Source organism: Phyllobates terribilis, unplaced genomic scaffold (assembly GCF_046119375.1).
Source record: "Phyllobates terribilis strain yellow unplaced genomic scaffold, ASM4611937v1 Scaffold_2__4_contigs__length_985480577, whole genome shotgun sequence".
In the NCBI taxonomy this organism is placed as follows: Eukaryota; Metazoa; Chordata; class Amphibia; order Anura; family Dendrobatidae; genus Phyllobates; species Phyllobates terribilis.
Genome location: NW_027362762.1, coordinates 535401755 through 535421946, shown reverse-complemented (window position 1 = coordinate 535421946; position 20192 = coordinate 535401755). Strand labels below are relative to the sequence as shown.

The 20192-nt window shown below is 45.0% G+C and overlaps 1 protein-coding gene across 1 annotated transcript in view; it reads right to left on the bottom strand.

Moving 5' to 3' along the window:
• Positions 1 to 10872, bottom strand: part of CD164L2 (CD164 molecule like 2) — a 212754-nt gene extending 201882 nt beyond the window's left edge. Inside the window, exon 1 of the mRNA XM_073670617.1 lies at positions 10743 to 10872. Within this exon, the coding sequence (XP_073526718.1) occupies positions 10743 to 10833 (91 nt within the window). The 5' untranslated portion in view covers positions 10834 to 10872. The remainder of the gene's footprint in view (positions 1 to 10742) is intronic.
• Between the last annotated feature and the right edge of the window lie 9320 nt (positions 10873 to 20192).

The following is a 20192-nucleotide window of genomic DNA, read 5'->3' as shown; positions in this document are numbered from 1 at the left end:
CGGAATCTCGGTCTCTGGGGTCACCGTCTCGTCCTTGTCAGCCGCAAGGACACACAGGGGAAACTCATATGTCTGAGTGTGACGGCGATGTTTCATGGTGTAACCGGCTCCTGTTGGAGACACCTGGTACCCCCGCTTTCTGCCACAAGTCCCAGAACAGGCTGAAGTCCCACCCTATTATTATTGGGTGGAACAGATCCTTCACCACTCCTACTTCATGAGACTCAACCCCACGGTTAGTTTGTATAGTTACTCTGGCCACCGGGTAATCCTTGGCATCCCATGAATGCATCAGACACCCACGTTTTTCCTGGGGATCAACTGATAAGGGAGTGTGGCCCTTATCAGAGTCACCAACTCCCTGAGTCAAGGAGTCCTGCCACTAGTTCCCCATTAACGGTCAAGGGACATGATTGCGGCCCCTCACCGGGCTGACAGTCCACACTGCAGACGGGGTACGCATAATAGGAACAGCAATGTCCCAGGCTACAGTCCATTTGTTCAGAGGGCAGCGGGAAGCTATATGGCCGGGGCCATTACACCTCCAAATAATCTCTCCCGCAAGGACCTTAGGCACCACCTCCCCCTCCCCTTTGGACCTTGGACGCCCTTTGGGCCTCCACCCCCTGGTGAGTTCCCCAGTAAGGAGTGGGCTGCCTCCCCATGGAACCCTCGGCCCCCTGGTACCTCTCAACCAGACCAGTTCATCAGCGTCCGGGGATCACCCTGGGAAACCCAAGCCTGTATTGGCTTTGGCAGGGAATGTACTAAACCGATCCATAACCACTCGCTCTACCATCTGCGCAGGTGTAGAGGACTCAGGCTGCAACCATTTTTGGACCAGGTGCATTAAATCAAACATTTGGGAGTGATGGGGTTTTTCGCGGTGACATGCCAAACGGTGGACGCGCTGTGCTCTGTCATTGTTGCCCCAAGCATGCCAAAATTTCAGTTTTTAACTTTGCATACTCTTTTGCATCTTGCAACGCCAGGTCATAATAGGCCTTCTGCTCCGCCACCCTTTCAAAGAGTCAGGAACGCCTCAATGTCACCCCCAGGGTCATCTTTTGTAATGCTCTTCTTACCGTCTTCCTGACGTGCGAGTCATCACCTGGACCACCCCATCTTGGGGAGGAGTGGTTGTCCTACCACGGATCTGCTCTGCTAGGAGTTCCATCTGTCTTTGCTGCTGTTGGATTTGCTGCATCAGAAGTTTATTTGTCCCCTGCTGCTGCTCCCGTTTCTGCTGCTGTATGTTCTGCTGGCTTTGCAGCTGCACCTGATGCTGCTGCTGCATGTTCTGCTGGCTTTGCAGGTACTGCTGCTGCATGTTCTGCTGGCTCTGCAGGTGCTGCTGTGTTTGCTGTGCCTGCAACAAATGCTTAAGCAGGTCCTCCATTTTGTCCGGCGTCACTTGCTGGCTTCTGGCTGCCTTCACCCAGGACATGCAGCACCTCTTGTAACAGTCACACGTGTTCGCTGGGAGTTCTGCCGACACTTCTAACCACCACCTATGGTAAAGCGACTTGCTTGGCTGGATGTGGAGGTAGACAAGTAACACTGTCTCTTTAAATTTTGGGTTAGTTTATTAAACTTTATAAACTAACCCGCAGTCCATAAAGAAAAACACAGCTTATTCGGCATAAAGGCAAAACAGGATACCAAAAGTTACAACACAATCCGTATATCGGCCGGCGTCCAGCCACTCAGGGTTAGTTGCTCACAGTTCAATCCAACACATGTGAGCTCCTTCCTGGAGCCTGTTTTTCCAGACTCTGAATAACTCCGGAGTCAAAAGGCTGGCTATTTAATTAGCCCTAAAACACGCCCTGGAGTGGAGATAGGGTGGACAGCTTCCCTCCCAGCACTTAGCTATCCACCTGTAAAGCATGCCCTTGTAAACCGGGCTATTAACCATCTCTGCACCTAATGTGCAGGAGAAACTTCCATGTTTTACATCACTGAAGACAATAATCTCAGTGACAGATATCTCCCCTCCAGTATTTTGCCAGTGACTATGTCACAATGCAAAATCACCACGACATATCCATACTTCCAAGGTCGAGAAGTACTTCCCAACCTGGACATATAGATACATCTATGGTCATGAAGGGATCAAAAAAAGGCCTTACAAAATAGAATGAGGGCCCTCCCAAATTAATGGTAGAGGGTCGCCTGAGGGCCCTCCCAAAGTAATGGTAGAGGGCCACTTGAGAGTCCTCCCAAATTTATGGGCCAGCTGACGTTCAGTATGGGCACCATTGCGTAATTTTAGGGTGCCAAGCTATGCGGTCAGAGACAAATCGAGGTCAGGTTTAGGTTACTCTTAGCCTGTTTAGGGTCATTTGGTTATATCTCCCCTGCTTTGTCCATTCTTGTGTGTGTAACGATGCAGTTGTAAAATAAACATAGCGTTCCTGTCCATAAGCACTTATCCACATCGATAGGACAAGTGTTGTTGGACATTCACAGTAACTGCATTGGTCAGGGCACGTGTGCTGTAATGAGACATATGTAATGCGAGGACAGAACACTAAAAGAATTGTGTCAGATTGTGTTGGGACAGAGTGCCGATGGACATACGCCGCCATGAGGTTGCTGAAACCCGGAGTGTCCACAAGCCTAAACGGCAAGATTTCCATTCCAAACGGTCTGTAAATGTGCCCGTTTAGCATTTGGGACTGTGGCTGGCTTGTATTCTCTGTGTTTCAAGGCCTAGGGTAGGGACAGCTGAATGCTGTCCTGGGACAAAAAAAGTGGACATAGTTGCTGATGGTGCTTGTGAATGTGCAACAACAGCTGCAGGGCAGCCCACGTGCTGGAACTCAACATTACATATGTACTTGGCAAGGCTTTGTGAACAGCAGTGAGCAATAGTTGAATAGCAGCTCTAACATGCCGGTCGATATTCCATTTAACCTCCACACATAACAAGTGATGAGTGGCCATGGATGTATAACATCTGTGAGGAATCAACCAAGATGGTGATGGCAATTTCAGCATAATCAGAGTAAACATCCCTCTTCTGTGTCTACTCAAACTCTCCCTGCTCAAAATTAAAGAGGATGGTTTGCATGTGGACCAGGCGGAGATGGAGGAAGAAAGTACACAGAGTCCTACATGCTTGCCAATCCCCTTTTTCAGGATGCAGGTGCGGATGTGTGCAGGTCGCAAACCAGTCGGTGAGCTGGCACTTGCAAGTGGCAACTGTAGCTGACTTGTGGAAATGGGCGCAACAATTGGTCACTTTCTCCCTCTGGACACCCCACTGCCTCTAATGGCGCTCTAAAAATTGAGTGAGGGTCGCATGATGATTATGTGGATTTGGTGGAGGAGGAGGACAAAAAATAATAAAAAACATGAACTATAAACTATTTATTTTAGTTTTTAGGAATACCCCATCAAACAAAGGAACACTTAAACCTTGACAAGGGTAATTGCCGCATGTGGTTGCTCTGGGGAACAATTGTCAGCCTTCTCCCTTTAGCCACCCCACTGCCTCTGATGGCCCTCTAAAAATTATTAACCATAGGAAGGATGACACCACAGCTATAGAGGCGACCATCTGATAGCCCAGCTCGGCTACCCACCTTCACTAAAGACCCTTTCAGCTTTTTGAGAGTTGGGTGGAAGACATCATCTCTGAAAATAGGGTCCCACAGCTGCAACCCAACAGTTTGAGCAGCACTCTTTGAAGAGTTAATACCCTGAGACCACAGGGGGCACGTAGCCCCTCACTTTGTCACTGAGAATGATTTAATTCTCCAGGGATTACTCTGGAGCGGTTCTTGTGGTCGGATGCAGGTCTGGACAGCTGTCGTCATCCTATTGGATAGGTATATTCTTATGTGTGTGTATGCTTTATTAAAGATGGTGCTATGCACACAAATTAATCTACTCGGTAGCGACTTGCAGCGGACCAGCAAATGCGCAGTCACAGACGTACTTAGCGCAAGCCACCACTACTAGGCAAGTTAAAGGGCCGGGATATTCTTCACCAACTCCCAATAAGGAGGGTGGCTTTACAAAGCCTTTACCAGAGTGATGTCACAGGGTAGCTGGCAACTGGTGCCGCGGACGATGTTGGAGTCAGGATACCAGAGTAAGACCTAAGCTACTAACATTAAACCAAAATAAAAAGCAAAATGGAACCCCCCATAAAAAAAGAACCAGAAAAGACGGTAAGCATGTGCTGAGAAGCAATCTAAACTTCACCAGGAAGAACTCACCCCACCACTTTGCAAGTGAAAATAACAAACAGCACTGGCCTGGAAAATAGCGAGCCCTCTATTAAAAATAAATATCAGGTGATGCATTCCTCCCATTCATGTCCAGGGAGCCACTCCCTGCTCACATGAACAGCAAAATGCACACATTCCCACAATCGGCTTACACCAGACAAGGCAGCGTCTAGGAGTGCCTGGAAACCGGGAGACACAGCGTCCCATGTCTTCTGGGTAGCGAAACAAGCGGGAAGCGCGGCATCTCGCGTTCCCACTTCATTCACCACATACACACACGAGAAACCACTATGTGTAGTCACACCGTCCAAGTGCGCGATAACTCCAACCCCAGCATAGACAGACCGGCAGGGATGTCAAGAAAACGGAGGAGGACGAAGGCGTCCATGGCAGATATTCCTGATAGACGGAGTGAAGGCACAGTCTAAGGGGTGGTGGAGGTTTTTTTTTCCGCTCTTTTTTATTTTGCCTTATATTCAATTTATTATACAGGAAACAATGTTTCCTAAAATCCATTTTATCTTCGGTTTTGCATGTTTCAGTGTCAGTTCGTAAAAGTGGCGGAATAATCTGACAACATTGTTCCCAGAAGTGACCTGGGAGTCAGATGTGTACAGACATCTTCCCCATGCTGTTCCCATTCCATTTGAGCACTTTTTCCATCCATTTCAGCAGTTTTAATGCCCCCCAGACCTCCTGGGAAGGTCCTCAGGAAAAATGCTCGAGTTTTCCATTGACTTCCATTATATTCGTTACGCAAGACGAGCATTAAGGAAAGCTTGTTACAAGTAATGAACACCCGAGCATTTTAGTGCTCGCTTATCACTAATTCTTATTTATTTATCACATGAGTTCCAAGTTACTGTACATAAAGAGACTGTGTTCACACTATATAGGGAGACTGTGGGGGCTCACTCTACATATAGGGGCTGTGTGGAATAACACTGTAAATAGGGGGCTGTGTGGGCTTTCATACTGTATATAAGTAGGCTACGTGTGGGCTCATATGGTTTATAGGGGGATGTCATCATGCTTAATTCTGCTATTAAGTGATACAATTAATATTAATATAAAATAATTATTATGTTAATATTAATATTGAGCAGAATTATTTTAGGTTTTGGTTCGTCCCACCACAACAGTCACGGTCTCTCTTGTGGCCTTACAGGAAGATTAATTGCCCACCCCTGGTCTAAAGGGTTCCTTAGGAAAGTGCAGACATTGACTGTAAGGCTATGTTTACACTATGCGTTGTTTTAGCTTTTTCTGCAGCAAAACCTGATCTCTTGGCAGAAAAGAAGCTGCATCAAAAATGGAGGTTTTGGTGCATTTTTAGTGCATTCTTCAGGATCCCAAAGTTCAGCTTTGCTTACACCACAGAAGCATGAACACAGGTCAGCAATGCAAGACATTTGTGAAATCATATTAACCAGAATTACAAATGTAACAGTGGGGGTGGGAGGTAAATTGTTCAGGAATAGTTTTTCTAAGACATTGGCAGGGCATTGAGTTTGTAGGACACTATTTATTTTCACACTATGGTCTACCATTAAGTTGCTCAGAGATTGTTCAATTTCACACCTCCATGGGCTACAGATATTGTTCAATCTCACACCTAGGTCAGTCAATTTTTAAATTTTACAAATCACTAATTTAATTAAACTGTCCTAATCCAAACTGCTATCTCAGGTGAAAAAGACAAGTTGGTAAAATTGCCTTGTTCTGCTAGTTCCGCAATTACAGGCAGTTCCACATATGCTACTTGTAAAAATAGTTTGTTGAAAAACTATGACATCAGAGTCATCACTCTCAAGGGTTGTTCACAGCCTTAGTAAAGTGCAAGGATTGACTGTAAATCTCCAAAAATGCTGTCCCTTGTAGTACTCACATTACGTCAGATATGGTGGCCTCCTTCTACATTATTACTGAAGCATAGTGGAGCATTTTCCTGATGTAACGAGGCCTTGGCTCCTTATTATAGGACTTATTTAGCATTCCGAAGTTTGTTTTTTCCAGGTAATAAAAAAAAGAAAGTTACACATAGATGTATGTAGTTGTTAGTCAAAAGATTCCCTGTATATAATGTACGTTGGTTCTACATTTCTTTTTAGATGCCCACTATTATTTTATGCTTTCGGAAACTTTATTAATAAATCATCTAATAAAACTAGCTCCACCTTACAGTCAAACAAGTTTGTGTTACAAGCAGCTAAGCAAACAAAATGCTCAACAAGTAATGATTAAGCATGAGATAATGAATTCTACAAAGCATGCAAGATTAACTAGTGTTTGACTGCAGCTGTCACACGTCTGTGTAGGGTCGCTATTACTGCAGCGGGAGATACAGAGGCAGGCAATGGACGGGGAGGCATTAAAGGGGTTGTCTGGTCAGGAGTATGCTGCATAACCCATATATCACTGCTGTTACCAGCCCAGAAACTGGAGAATCCTTGCAGCCGCATCGGGGCCCAGAGGTGAAGGGGGACCCACTGCTACCAGCACTATTTCAGACGAGGACACATATTCAACTGAAAGGTATTGCGGCGCAGGGAACCCGCCGGTTCCTTGTGATGCATTGCACGCTGCCGGCCAGAGGCTGGCAGCTAACATCAGCATGCCCGTGACTGGGAGCACATGGCAATGACGTCATGCACCATGACGGGCAGGGCCGATGTCAGCACCCGGAGAACTTGGGCAAGTGCTGGGGCCCTGAACAAACAGGGGGGCCCACTCGCCGTCATGGGGTGGGAGGAAGCAGTGCACATTCTGCGGTCATTCATTTGTATTTGCATTTTTACAGTCATGAATGCAAATGAAGATGCAAGAGGCGACACTTCTGGGATCTTCTCCCTACCTGACGTGCTGCGTGATGTGGTCATCTCATCACGCTGCAGACATCACGAAAGCGCCACAGAGGACCAGACAGCATGGGTGCAGCAGCTGTGAGACTGTTAGCACTCGTAGAGCTGAAGACATGGGCATAGACACACAGGGGATTAATATGGAAAGGGGCCCGGGCCCGTATGGGTATGCGGTAGTACAGTTGGGTCTCTATGGAGATGCTGAAGTATAAAAGGGCTCAATATGGAAGTATAGGGCAGTTTAATATGAAGATGGGACAGTATAGGTGTATTTTATATGGAGATGGGGCAGTATATGGGGATTCTGTATGGAAATGAAACAGAATATGGGGTTCTGTATAGAGATGGGGCAGTATAGGGGGATTATTGTATGGAAATGGGCACAATAGGGGTTTGTGTATGGAGATGGAGAAGTGTGGGGGGGGGATTCTGTATGAAAATGGGGCGGTACAGGGGGTTCTTTATTGAGATGGGCAATATTGGGGGGATTCTATATGGCAATGGGGCACTCTATGGGGTTCTATATGCAGATGGGGCAGTATAGGAGGGATTCTATATGAAATGGGGCACTATAGGGGGTTCTGTATGAGATGGGGCAGTATAGGAGGGGTCTGTATGGAGATGGGGTAGCATAGGGGAGATGCTGTATGGAAAATGGGGCAGTACCGGGTGCTCTGTATCAAGATGGGGCAGGATATGGCGCTCTATATGGAGATGGGGAATCTACGGGGACTCTTTTTAGAGATGGGGCAGTATAAGGGGCTTAGCATGGCAATTGGTAGCATAGGGACGCTCTTTATAAAGAGGGGTCTTTAATGGGGTCTGTGTTGAGATGGGGCAGTGTAGGGGGACTCTGTATGATGGCAGCATAGGGGCTCAATATGAAGATGGTGCAGTGTTGGGGGTCATTGTGTGGAAATAAAAGTATGGGGGACTCAATATGGAGATCAAGCTGAAAGAGGGGCGGCTCTGTATGGAGTTGGGGTAATATGTGAGGATTCGGTGTGGAGATTGGGAAGTATAGGGGGGACTCATTGTGCAGATGGATCAATATAGGGAGTCTGTGACTGGAGATTGGGCAGTATGGAGGGCTGTCTCTGAAGGAGAGGCAGTATGGGGATCAGAATGGAGATGGGGCAGCATTGGAAGGACAGTGTAAAGAACAGACTCAGTAATGAGTGGGGGAACAGTGTGAAGAGGGGGCTCAATATGGAGTGGAAGCATAGTGGGGGGGGTCAGCATTAGGGGGAAACAATGTGGAGGTCATAGTCCATAAATAAGGAAAGTGTTTTGCGTATATCTCATAATGGAGGAAAATGTGGCAGTTGTAGTTCACCAGGGCATACAGCATGGTGGTAGTCATAGTAAAAGAAAAAGTGAAACAGTACGATGGGAATATTTTGTAAGAGGGGATAATGTGGACACTATGTAACATAAGAGAGACAATGTGGGGTAATTTTTGTGAAAAGAGCACAGTGAGGGGCAATTATTTACTCCGGGGCACAGTGTAGGGCCTATTTAGGGCATAGCAAGGGAGGTCATATTTATTCTATACTGTACTATAGCTATATCTCTCTGCCATATCTGTGCATCATGAATTGTGGCATGTGTTAAAGGGGCCCACTGAGACTCTTTCACCTGGGGCCCATGAAAACCTGGAGCCGGCCCTGATGACGGGTGCGCCAAATTCAGCTGCCGGCTACCGTGCAGGCTGTAGAAAAGGATCCCACATGGCGTGGGAACAAGGGAGAATGTGAGTAATATTGATTGTTTTTAGTGATGAGTGAGCATGCTCGCTACTGCTCTGTGCTCGCCCGAGCATCTCCCTGCTCGAGTATTTCCGGGGTTGCTCAGCGGGAGCTCGGGTCCCCTCCCTGCATGTTTGGCGCTCTTTACAGAGCCAATGAACATGCAGGGATTGTCTGTCACTCACTGTAATGCCGTAGCCATGTTTTTTGTGGCATTACAGTGATTGGCTGGCCGCACAGCGTCATCAGGTCTATATCAGACCTAGCGCCTCCGTGCTCGTCACAGTCCCTCCGAAATCAGACAGTGTAGGGAGAGGTGCTGCTGAGCTAGAGAGAGATTTGCTTGTTTTTAGTTAGTGTAAGTTTACCAAACTACACTGCTCAAAAAAATAAAGGGAACACTCAAATAACACATCCTAGATCTCAATCAATGAAATATTCTCATTGAATACTTTGTTCTGTACAAAGTTGAATGTGCTGACAACAAAATCACACAAAAATCATCAATGGAAATCAAATTTATTAACCAATGGAGGCCTGGATTTGGAGTCACCCCCAAAATTAATGTGGAAAAACACACTACAGGCTGATCCAACTTTGATGTAATGCCCTTAAAACAAGTCAAAATGACGCTCAGTATTGTGTATGGCCTCCACGTGCCTGTATGACCTCCCTACAACACTTGGACATGCTCCTCATGAGGTTGCGGATGGTCTCCTGTGGTATCTCCTCCCAGACCTGGACTAAAGCATCCGCTAACTCCTGGACAGTATGTGGTGCAACATGACGTTGGTGGATGGAGCGAGACATGATGTCCCAGATGTGCTCAATCGGATTCAAGTCTGGGGAACGGGGAATGCCTTCATCTTGCAGGAACTGCTGACACACTCCAGCCACATGAGATCTGGCATTGTCCTGCATTAGGAGGAACCCAGGGCCAACCGCACCAGCATATGGTCTCACAAGGGGTCTGAGGATCTCATCTCTGTACCTAATGGCAGTCAGGCTACCTCTGGCGAGTTGGTAGAGGGGAAATAAAACCACAATTAAATAAGGTCGAGGCGATCTTGAATTGGCCACAGCCCCACTCAAAGAAGCAGGTCAGGGCATTTCTAGGTATTGTGGGCTACTATCGAAGATTTGTTAACTTTGCCCTGATAGCTGCCCCACTGACGGATCTTCTGAAGGGACGAAGTCGGCTATGGCCAAGTGGTCCCCGGAAGCAGAAGCGGCCTTCCAAGAATTGAAACTGGTCCTCTGTAAACAACCAGTCTTGGTGGCGCCCAACTTCTCCAAGGAGTTTGTGGTCCAGACGGATGCATCGGATGTCGGGCTGTGAGCAGTCTTGTCCCAGGAGATTAACGGAGAAGAACATCCTGTAATATACCTCAGTCGGAAGCTCTCCACTTGTGAGAAGAACTACTCCATTGTAGAAAAAGAATGTTTGGCCATTAAGTGGGCATTAGACACTCTGAGGTATTACCTCTTAGGTAGAAGGTTCAGACCATGCCCCACTGAGGTGGATGCAAGAAAAGAAGGGGAACAATGCCAGAGTGACTAGGTGGTTCCTGGATCTACAAGATTTTAGTTTCCGGGTAGAGCATAGGCCTGGGAAATAACATGGGAATGCTGATGCCTTGTCATGGGTTTATTGTATGGTGACAGAAGGTGCAAAGCCCCCCGGCTTTGGGCAGGGGGGGTATGTAAGGTGGCTGCCGGGAAGGTCGTGGACGGGAGGTATGTGTCCCCGAAGTGCCAAGCTTCGGTGATGTAGGACCCGAAGAAGCAGGCTCCAGCACACATAGGGCTGAGAGGAATTTAATGGGCCCGGATTACAAAGCCGGGTTTTACGAGCAGTTGAAAGAGCTGGGGGGGAACAGCTGCTCACTTACCTCTAGTCCAGATCTTGGAAGGCTGATTTAAGACAGCTGCGCCTGTCTCTGGCTGTCTGTGTTTGTTGGGCAAGGTGAGCAGACCTTGCATGTGCTTCTCAGAGTCTGCTGGAAGCAGAGAAAAAGCACTTTGTTTAAACGGCTGAGGCCGTACTGCATGGACTTGTTATTTTGAGCTTTGTTCTGTTATTCCTTTTTGTGCCAGGAAAAGGTTGTTACTTTTGTTTCTTCACTGGTGTATGGACACTAAATAAACCACCAGTTTGTTTGAACCCGCGGACTGCATCACCGTGTGAACCTGTGCCTACCACCAACGCGGCTCAGTGAGTACAAATCCCTACAGTATATATTATATATATATATATGACTGCAATTAGGTACCGAGATGAGATTCTCAGACCCCTTGTGAGACCATATGCTGGTGCGGTTGGCCCTGGGTTCCTCCTAATGCAGGACAATGCCAGACCTCATATTGCTGGAGTGTGTCAGCAGTTTCTGCAAGATGACGGCATTGAAGCTATGGACTGGCCCGCCCGTTCCCCAGACCTGAATCCGATTGAGCACATCTGGGACATCATGTCTCGCTCCATCCACCGTCACGTTACACCACAGACTGTCCAGGAGTTGGCGGATGCTTTAGTCCAGATCTGGGAGGAGATCCCACAGGAGACCATCCGCAACCTCATGAGGAGCATGCCCAGGTGTTGTAGGGAGGTCATACAGGCACGTGGAGGCCACACACAATACTGAGCCTCATTTTGACTTGTTTTAAGGACATTACATCAAAGTTGGATCAGCCTGTAGTGTGTTTTTCCACTTTAATTTTGGGGATGACTCCAAATCCAGACCTCCATTGGTTAATAAATTTGATTTCCATTGATTATTTTTGTGTGATTTTGTTGTCAGCACATTCAACTTTGTGCAGAACAAAGTATTCAATGAGAATATTTCATTCATTCAGATCTAGGATATGTTATTTGAGTGTTCCCTTTATTTTTTAGAACAGTGTATATATATCTATATATATACAACCCCTGGCAAAAATTATGGAATCACCGGGCTCGGAGGATGTTCATTCAGTTGTTTAATGTTGCTGAAAAAAAGCAGATCACAGACATGGCAAAAAAATAAAGTCATTTCAAATGGCAACTTTATGGCTTTAAGAAACACTAAAAGAAATCAAGAAAAAAAATGTGGTACTCAGTAAGGGTATTTTTTTTCACACCAAGCAGAGGGAAAAAATTATGGAATCACTCAATTCTGAGGAAAAAATTATGGAATTACCCTGTAAATTTTAATTTCCAAAACTAACACCTGTATCAAGTTAGATCTGCTCGTTAGTCTGCATCTAAAAAGGAGTGGAGAGCTGTTGCACCAAGTGGACTGACATGAATCATGGCTCCAACAAGAGAGATGTCAATTGAAACAAAGAAGAGGATCATCAAACTCTTAAAAGAAGGTAAATCATCACGCCATGTTGCAAAAGATGTTGGTTGTTCACAGTCAACAGGAAATGCACAACAAAACAAATGAGGAACGAATGGGAGGAAACTGGAGTCAATGTCTGTGACCGAACTGTAAGAAACCGCCTAAAAGGAAATGGGATTTACATACAGAAAAGCTAAACAAAAGCCATCATTAACACCTAAACAGAAAAAAACAAGGTTACAATGGGCTAAGGAAAAGCAATCGTGGACTGTGGATGACTGGATGAAAGTCATATTCAGTGATGAATCGCGAATCTGCATTGGGCAAGGTGATGATGCTGGAACTTTTGTTTGGTGTCATTCCAATGAGATTTATAAAGATGACTGCATGAAGAGAACATGCAAATTTCCACAGTCATGGGGCTGCATGCCAGGTAAAGGCACTGGGGAGATGGCTGTCATTACATCTTCAATAAAGAAGTTTACATTGATATTTTGGACAGTTTTCTTATCCCATCAATTGAAAGGATGTTTGGGGATGATGATATCATTTTTCAAGATGATAATGCATCCTGCCATAGAGCAAAATTTGTGAAAAGATTCCTTGAAAGAAGACACGTAAGGTCAATGTAATGGCCTGCAAATAGTCCGGATCTCAATCCAATTGAAAATCTTTGGTGGAAGTTGAAGAAAATGGTCCATGACAAGGCTCCAACCTGCAAAGCTGATCTGGCAACAGCAATCAGAGAAAGTTGGAGCCAGATTGATGAAGAGTACTGTTTGTCACTCATTAAGTCCATGCCTCAGAGACTGCAAGCTGTTGTTAAAGCCAGAGGTTGTGCAACAAAATACTAGTGATGTATTGGAGTGTTCTTTTGTGTGTTTGTTTTACATGATTCCATAATTTTTTCCTCAGAATTGAGTGATTCCATAATTTTTTCCCTCTGCTTGGTCTGAAAAAAATTACCCTTACCGAGTACCACATTTTTTTTTCTTGATTTCTTTTAGTGGTTCTTAAAGCCATAAAGTTGCCATTTGAAATTACTTTAGTTTTGTGCCATGTCTGTGATCTGCTTTTTTTTAACAAAATTAAACAACTGAATGAACATCCTCCGAGCCCAGTGATTCCATAATTTTTGCCAGGGGTTGTATGTGTGTATATATAATCTCTTGGTTGCCATAAAAGGAAGGGGGCCCAAACATCATTTCTTCCACAAGGGCCCCAAGCTGTCAGTGTCTGCACCTGCAGCGCACAATGCCTGTGCTGGCGGGATTCGAATGTCTGCAGACACACCACAGAGTGACTGCAGACTTTTTATTTTAGACGTGTGAGAGTGTGAAATGTGATAATAGCAGGAGAGCACTAGGACCCTGTGACTTTTGCCTGGCTGGGCTCAGAGGAGGGGCTGTGCTAGAAACTGTGTGTATTCTAAGAGCGTCTGATGTGTGAGTCTAGACAGGAAGTCTGTGAAAAGGAGCTGCAATAAGACGCTGTCTTTACACTCTTCCGTGTGGAGTTTGTTTACCCCTTTCTCTGTTTAAGGACAAGTGCTGAGCTGGGGAAGCTGTGTGGCTCTGTGGAGTTTTGTGGAGGTCCATGCTGAGTGGATTATAGACTTTGTGCTGAAGGAGTGAAGGGACTGAGTAATCCATTTCTGTGACTGAGCACGCGGTTGGTGTACTGGATAACAGTGAGAGACTTCGGGAGGAAAGAAGGTTTCTGGTGCCATTTCCACTGAGAGGATATTGACAAGCCTTTGTGAAGAGATCTTCCCAGACCTTAATCTGAGGCTACAGGACTAAAGTCCCCGGCGTGTGGGCTCGGCATCGGCCGACAAGACAAGGAATGTTTGCTGTTTTGTGAACTTTGTTTTTGTTTTGGCGCCAAAGTTTTCCGGGACTAGCTGCAGCCACCGTGATTCACAGGCCTGTGATAGACTGCATCTGAGGTTAACGGTACCATAACTTTAAGATATCCGGATATCCTGATAATAAGGGTATAAGAGCAATTGATATAGTTTCATGCATTATTATTGTTCATAGTGGTAGGATTGTATGCAGTGTGCCATCTCAGGGTGTCACCATAGACCGCCCTCACTAGACTGACACAGTGTTTAGGTAAAATTGTTCCAGATCTCTAGAATAATTCACACAAGCTGGAAACCTTGAGATTGGCACATTGATTTCAGCTTTTGCTGATTGTGTGTATTTAGTAGAGACAGTGTCCCAGGCAGAACCTGAGACTGATTCATTCAATACTGAATTTTAGTCTAATCCCTGTTTTAGTAAAGAAAGTGTTGTTTATTTCTGTCTCTGTCTCAGTTTGTGACTCAGTGGATCTCTCTCGGACCTCCGGTCATTAACCCCTTAAGCCCCGCGGGTGGTTTCCACATTAATGACCGGGCCAATTTTTACAATTCTGACCACTGTCACTTTATGAGGTAATTACTCTGGAACGCTTCAACGGATCCCCCTGATTCTGAGATTGTTTTTTCGTGACATATTGTACTTCATGATTGTGGAAAAATTTCTTCGATATCACTTGCGTTTATTTGTGAAAAAAACGAAAATTTGGCGAAAATTTTGAAAATTTTGCAATTTTCAAAATTTGAATTTTTAAGCCCTGAAATCAGAGCGATATGTCACACAAAAGAGTTAATAAATAACATTTCCCACATGTCTACTTTACATCAGCACAATTTTGGAACCAAAATTTTTTTTTGTTAGGGAGCTATAAGGGTTAAAAGTCGACCAGCGATTTCTCATTTTTCCAACAAAATTTACAAAACCATTTTTTTAGGGACCACATCACATTTGAAGTCACTTTGAGAGGTCTTTGTGACAGAAAATACCCAAAAGTGACACCATTCTAAAAACTGCACCCCTCAAGGTGCTCAAAACCACATTCAAGAACTTTATTAACCCTTCAGGTGCTTCATAGGAATTTTTTGAATGTGGAAGAAAAAAATGAACATTTAACTTTTTTCACAAAAATGTTACTTTAGACCCAATTTTTTTTATTTTCACAGGGGTAACAAGAAAAAATGGACCGCAAAATTTGTTGTGCAATTTCCCCTGGGCACGCAGATACCCAATATTTGGGGAAAAAACACTGTTTGGGCGCACTGTAGGGCTCGGAAGGGAAGGAGCGCCATTTGACTTTTTGATTGTAAAATTTGCTTGAATAATTAGCGGACACCATGTTGCGTTTAGAGAGCCCCTGTGTGCCCAAACATTGGAGCTCCCCCCACAAGTGACCCCATTTTGGAAACTAGACCCCCCAAGACACCTTTCTAGATGCATAGTGAGCACTTGGAACCCCCAGGTGCTTCACAAATTGATTCGTAATAATGAAAAAGTGAAAAAAAAACACTTTTTCATTTTTACGAATCAATTTGTGAAGCACCTAGGGGTTCCAAGTGCTCACTATGAATCTAGATAGGTGCCTTGGGGGGTCTAGTTTCCAAAATAGGGTCACTTGTGGGGGAGCTCCAATGTTTGGGCACACAGGGACTCTCTAAATGCAACATGGTATCCGCTAACAAATTGAATGGAAAATCGGCTCAAATTGTTAGCGGACACCACATTGAGTTTGGAGAGCCCCTCTGTGCCCAAACTTTGGAGCTCCCCCACAAGTGACCCCATTTTGGAAACTAGACCCCCCAAGGCACCTTTATAGATGCATAATGAGCACTTGGAACCCCCAGGTGCTTCACAAATTGATTCGTAATAATGAAAAAGTGAAAAAAAAAACACTTTTTCATTTTTACGAATCAATTTGTGAAGCACCTAGGGGTTCCAAGTGCTCACTATGAATCTAGATAGGTGCCTTGGGGGGTCTAGTTTCCAAAATAGGGTCACTTGTGGGGGAGCTCCAATGTTTGGGCACACAGGGACTCTCTAAATGCAACATGGTATCCGCTAACAAATTGAATGGAAAATCGGCTCAAATTGTTAGCGGACACCACATTGAGTTTGGAGAGCCCCTCTGTGCCCAAACTTTGGAGCTCCCCCACAAGTGACCCCATTTTGGAAACTAGACCCCCGAAGGCACCTTTATAGATGCATAGTGAGCACTTGGAACCCCCAGGTGCTTCACAAATTGATTCGTAATAATGAAAAAGTGAAAAAAAAAACACTTTTTCATTTTTACGAATCAATTTGTGAAGCACCTAGGGGATCCAAGTGCTCACTATGCATCTAGATAGGTGCCTTGGGGGGTCTAGTTTCCAAAATGGGGTCACTTGTGGGGGAGCTCCAATGTTTGGGCACACAGGGACTCTCTAAATGCAACATGGTATCCGCTAACAAATTGAATGGAAAATTGGCTCAAATTGTTAGCGGACACCACATTGCGTTTGGAAAGCCCCTCTGTGCCCAAACTTTGGAACTCCCCCACAAGTGACCCAATTTTGGAAACTAGACCCCCCAAGGCACCTTTCTAGATGCATAGTGAGCACTTGGAACCCCCAGGTGCTTCACAAATTGATTCGTAATAATGAAAAAGTGAAAAAAAAAACACTTTTTCATTTTTACGAATCAATTTGTGAAGCACCTAGGGGTTCCAAGTGCTCACTATGAATCTAGATAGGTGCCTTGGGGGGTCTAGTTTCCAAAATGGGGTCACTTGTGGGGGAGCTCCAATGTTTGGGCACACAGGGACTCTCTAAATGCAACATGGTATCCGCTAACAAATTGAATGGAAAATCGGCTCAAATTGTTAGCGGACACCACATTGCGTTTGGAGAGCCCCTCTGTGCCCAAACTTTGGAGCTCCCCCACAAGTGACCCCATTTTGGAAACTAGACCCCCCAAGGCACCTTTCTAGATGCATAGTGAGCACTTGGAACCCCCAGGTGCTTCACAAACTGTTTCGTAATAATGAAAAAGTGAAAAAAAAAAACACTTTTTCATTTTTATGAATCAATTTGTGAAGCACCTGGGGATCCAAGTGCTCACTATTCATCTAGATAGGTGCCTTGGGGGGTCTAGTTTCCAAAATGGGTTTACTTGTGGGGGAGCTCCAATGTTTGGGCACACAGGGACTCTCCAAATGCAACATGATATCCGCTAACAATTTGAGCCGACAATTTGTTAGCGGATATCATGTTGCATTTGGAGAGTCCCTGTGTGCCCAAACATTGGAGCTCCCCCACAAGTGACCCCATTTTGGAAACTAGACCCCCCAAGGCACCTATCTAGATTCATAGTGAGCACTTGGAACCCCAGGTGCTTCACAAATTGATTCATAAAAATGAAAAAGTGTTTTTTTTTTCACTTTTTCATTATTACGAATCAATTTGTGAAGCACCTGGGGGTTCCAAGTGCTCACTATGCATCTAGATAGGTGCCTTGGGGGGTCTAGTTTCCAAAATGGGGTCACTTGTGGGGGAGCTCCAAAGTTTGGGCACAGAGGGGCTCTCCAAACGCAATGTGGTGTCCGCTAACAATTTGAGCCGATTTTCCATTCAATTTGTTAGCGGATACCATGTTGCATTTAGAGAGTCCCTGCGTGCCCAAACATTGGAGCTCCCCCACAAGTGACCCCATTTTGGAAACTAGACCCCCCCAAGGCACCTATCTAGATTCATAGTGAGCACTTGGAACCCCAGGTGCTTCACAAATTGATTCATAAAAATGAAAAAGTGTTTTTTTTTTCACTTTTTCATTATTACGAATCAATTTGTGAAGCACCTGGGGGTTCCAAGTGCTCACTATGCATCTAGAAAGGTGCCTTGGGGGGTCTAGTTTCCAAAATGGGGTCACTTGTGGGGGAGCTCCAAAGTTTGGGCACAGAGGGGCTTTCCAAACGCAAATGTGGTGTCCGCTAACAATTTGAGCCGATTTTCCATTCAATTTGTTAGCGGACACCATGTCGCGTTTGGAGAGCCCGTGATGTGCCTAAACAGTGGAGCTCCCCCACAAGTGTCCAAACTATACCCCTCAAGGATTTTATTAAGGTGTATAGTGAACATTTTGAACCCAGAGGTACGGCACAGAATTTGTTTACATTAGGTCATCATATTGAATAAGTTGTCATTATTCTTGAGCGCAAGTGTTCGCTACTTGAGTTTGCATCGGGTACTCAGGTATGCACCATGTACAGCGTGTGCTCGAGTGACATGCTCGAGTCCCTGCTCCGCATGTTTCACGGTTATTAGACACCCAAAAAAAAACATGCGGGGATCGCTCGTGCATGGCAGGCAATCCCCGTAAAGTTTTTTGGCCGCGAAGCCTATGGGGCAGAGACTCGAGCATGTCACTCAAATACCCACGATACCCAATGCATACCAGAGCACCCGATGCAAACTCAAGTAGCGAGCACTTGCTCTCAACACTAGTCGCCATATCGTCATCTTTTTTTCTTACTTTTGAAAAAAATCCCAACCCCAGCCGTAGCCCTAGCACAACCCTAGCCCCAGCACAACCCTAGCCCCAAACCCAGCCCTAACCCTAGCCCAATCCTAACCCAAGAGTTTATTTTTGACGCCGTTCCTTGTGCGGTATAAGTGATTAGACGACTTTATTCTTCGGGTTGATGTGATTACAGCAATGCCAGAATCATATGGGGTTTTTATGACTGACAGCTGTCACACACTAAAAGATGCATTTTTTGTAAAATCTAGTTTTTGCATCGCCATATTTTGAGAGCTATAATTTTTCCAGATTTTGGCAGACAGTCATGTGACGGCTCGTTTTTTGTGGGATGAGTTGACGTTGTTATTGGTGCCATTTTCAGGCACGTGACATTTTTTGATCGCTTTCTATTCCGATTTTTGGGAGGCAGAATAAACAAAAACCAACAATTCAGGAATTGTTTTTTTTGTTTTTTTTTTATTCTGTTCCGCGTGTGGTAAAATTGATGAGGTAGCTTTATTCTTCGGATCAGTACGTTTACAGCGGTACCACATTTGTATCATTTTTCTATGTTTTGGCGCTTATACACAATAAAAGCTATTTTATAGAAAAAAATATTTTTTAGTATCGCTTTATTCTGAGAGCTATAACTTTTTTATTTTTCGGCTGATGGAGCTGTATGGCAGCTTGTTTTTTGAGGGACGAGATGACGTTTTCAGCGGTATCATTTTTATTTATATGTGTCTTTTTGATCGCGTGTTATTCCACTTTTTGTTTGGCGGTATGGTGATAAAGCATTGTTTTTTGCTTCGTTTTTTTTTTTTTTTTTTTTTTAACCGTGTTCACTGAAGGGGTTAACTAGTGAGACAGTTTTATAGGTCAGGTTGTTCCGGACGCGGCGATACCAAATATGTGTACTTTTATTGTTTTTTTTTTATTTTTTTTATAATAATATTTATTGATGGGTACATTATATTTTTATTTTTGGTGTATTATTTTTTTTATTTTTTTATAATATTTTTGCACTTTTTTTTTTTTTTCCATTTTCACACAGTTTATACACTTTATTACTTTGTCCCACTCTGGGACTTTCACTTTTTTTTTTCTGATCGCCTGCATGGCACAGGAATGGAGCACCATCCCTATGCCATGAAGGCTGTCAGAAGTGCACAGTGTGAAGATTGCTTGGAGATGCACTGCGCATGTCCAAGCAATCTTCCTGCTCTCTGGTGACCCGGATGTTGTCATGACGACATCGGGTCGTCATGGCAACACCCGGGAAGCCTTTTCAGACTGCGCTGGAAGCCGGAAGAGGAGGTGATAATCGCCGATCACCTCCCCTTGCCCCCGCAATGCCGCGATCGACTTCGATCGCAGCATCGCGGGGGTTAATGTGCTGGGAGCGGTGCAGGACCGCTCCCTGCACATAGTACCGGGTGTCAGCTGTGACAATCAGCTGAAACCCGGCGGCGATCGCGCCCGCACAGCCTGTGTGCGCGCGCGATCGCGATGACGTACTAATATGGGTCTGGCTCTTAAGTCCCAGGGCACAGACGCATATTAGTACGTCAGATGTTATTAAGGGGTTAAAGACGTACAGCCCCTTTAAAATAGGACCTACATAGGATTAGTAAAGAAAGTATGACCTCTTATTATTTTAACCTAC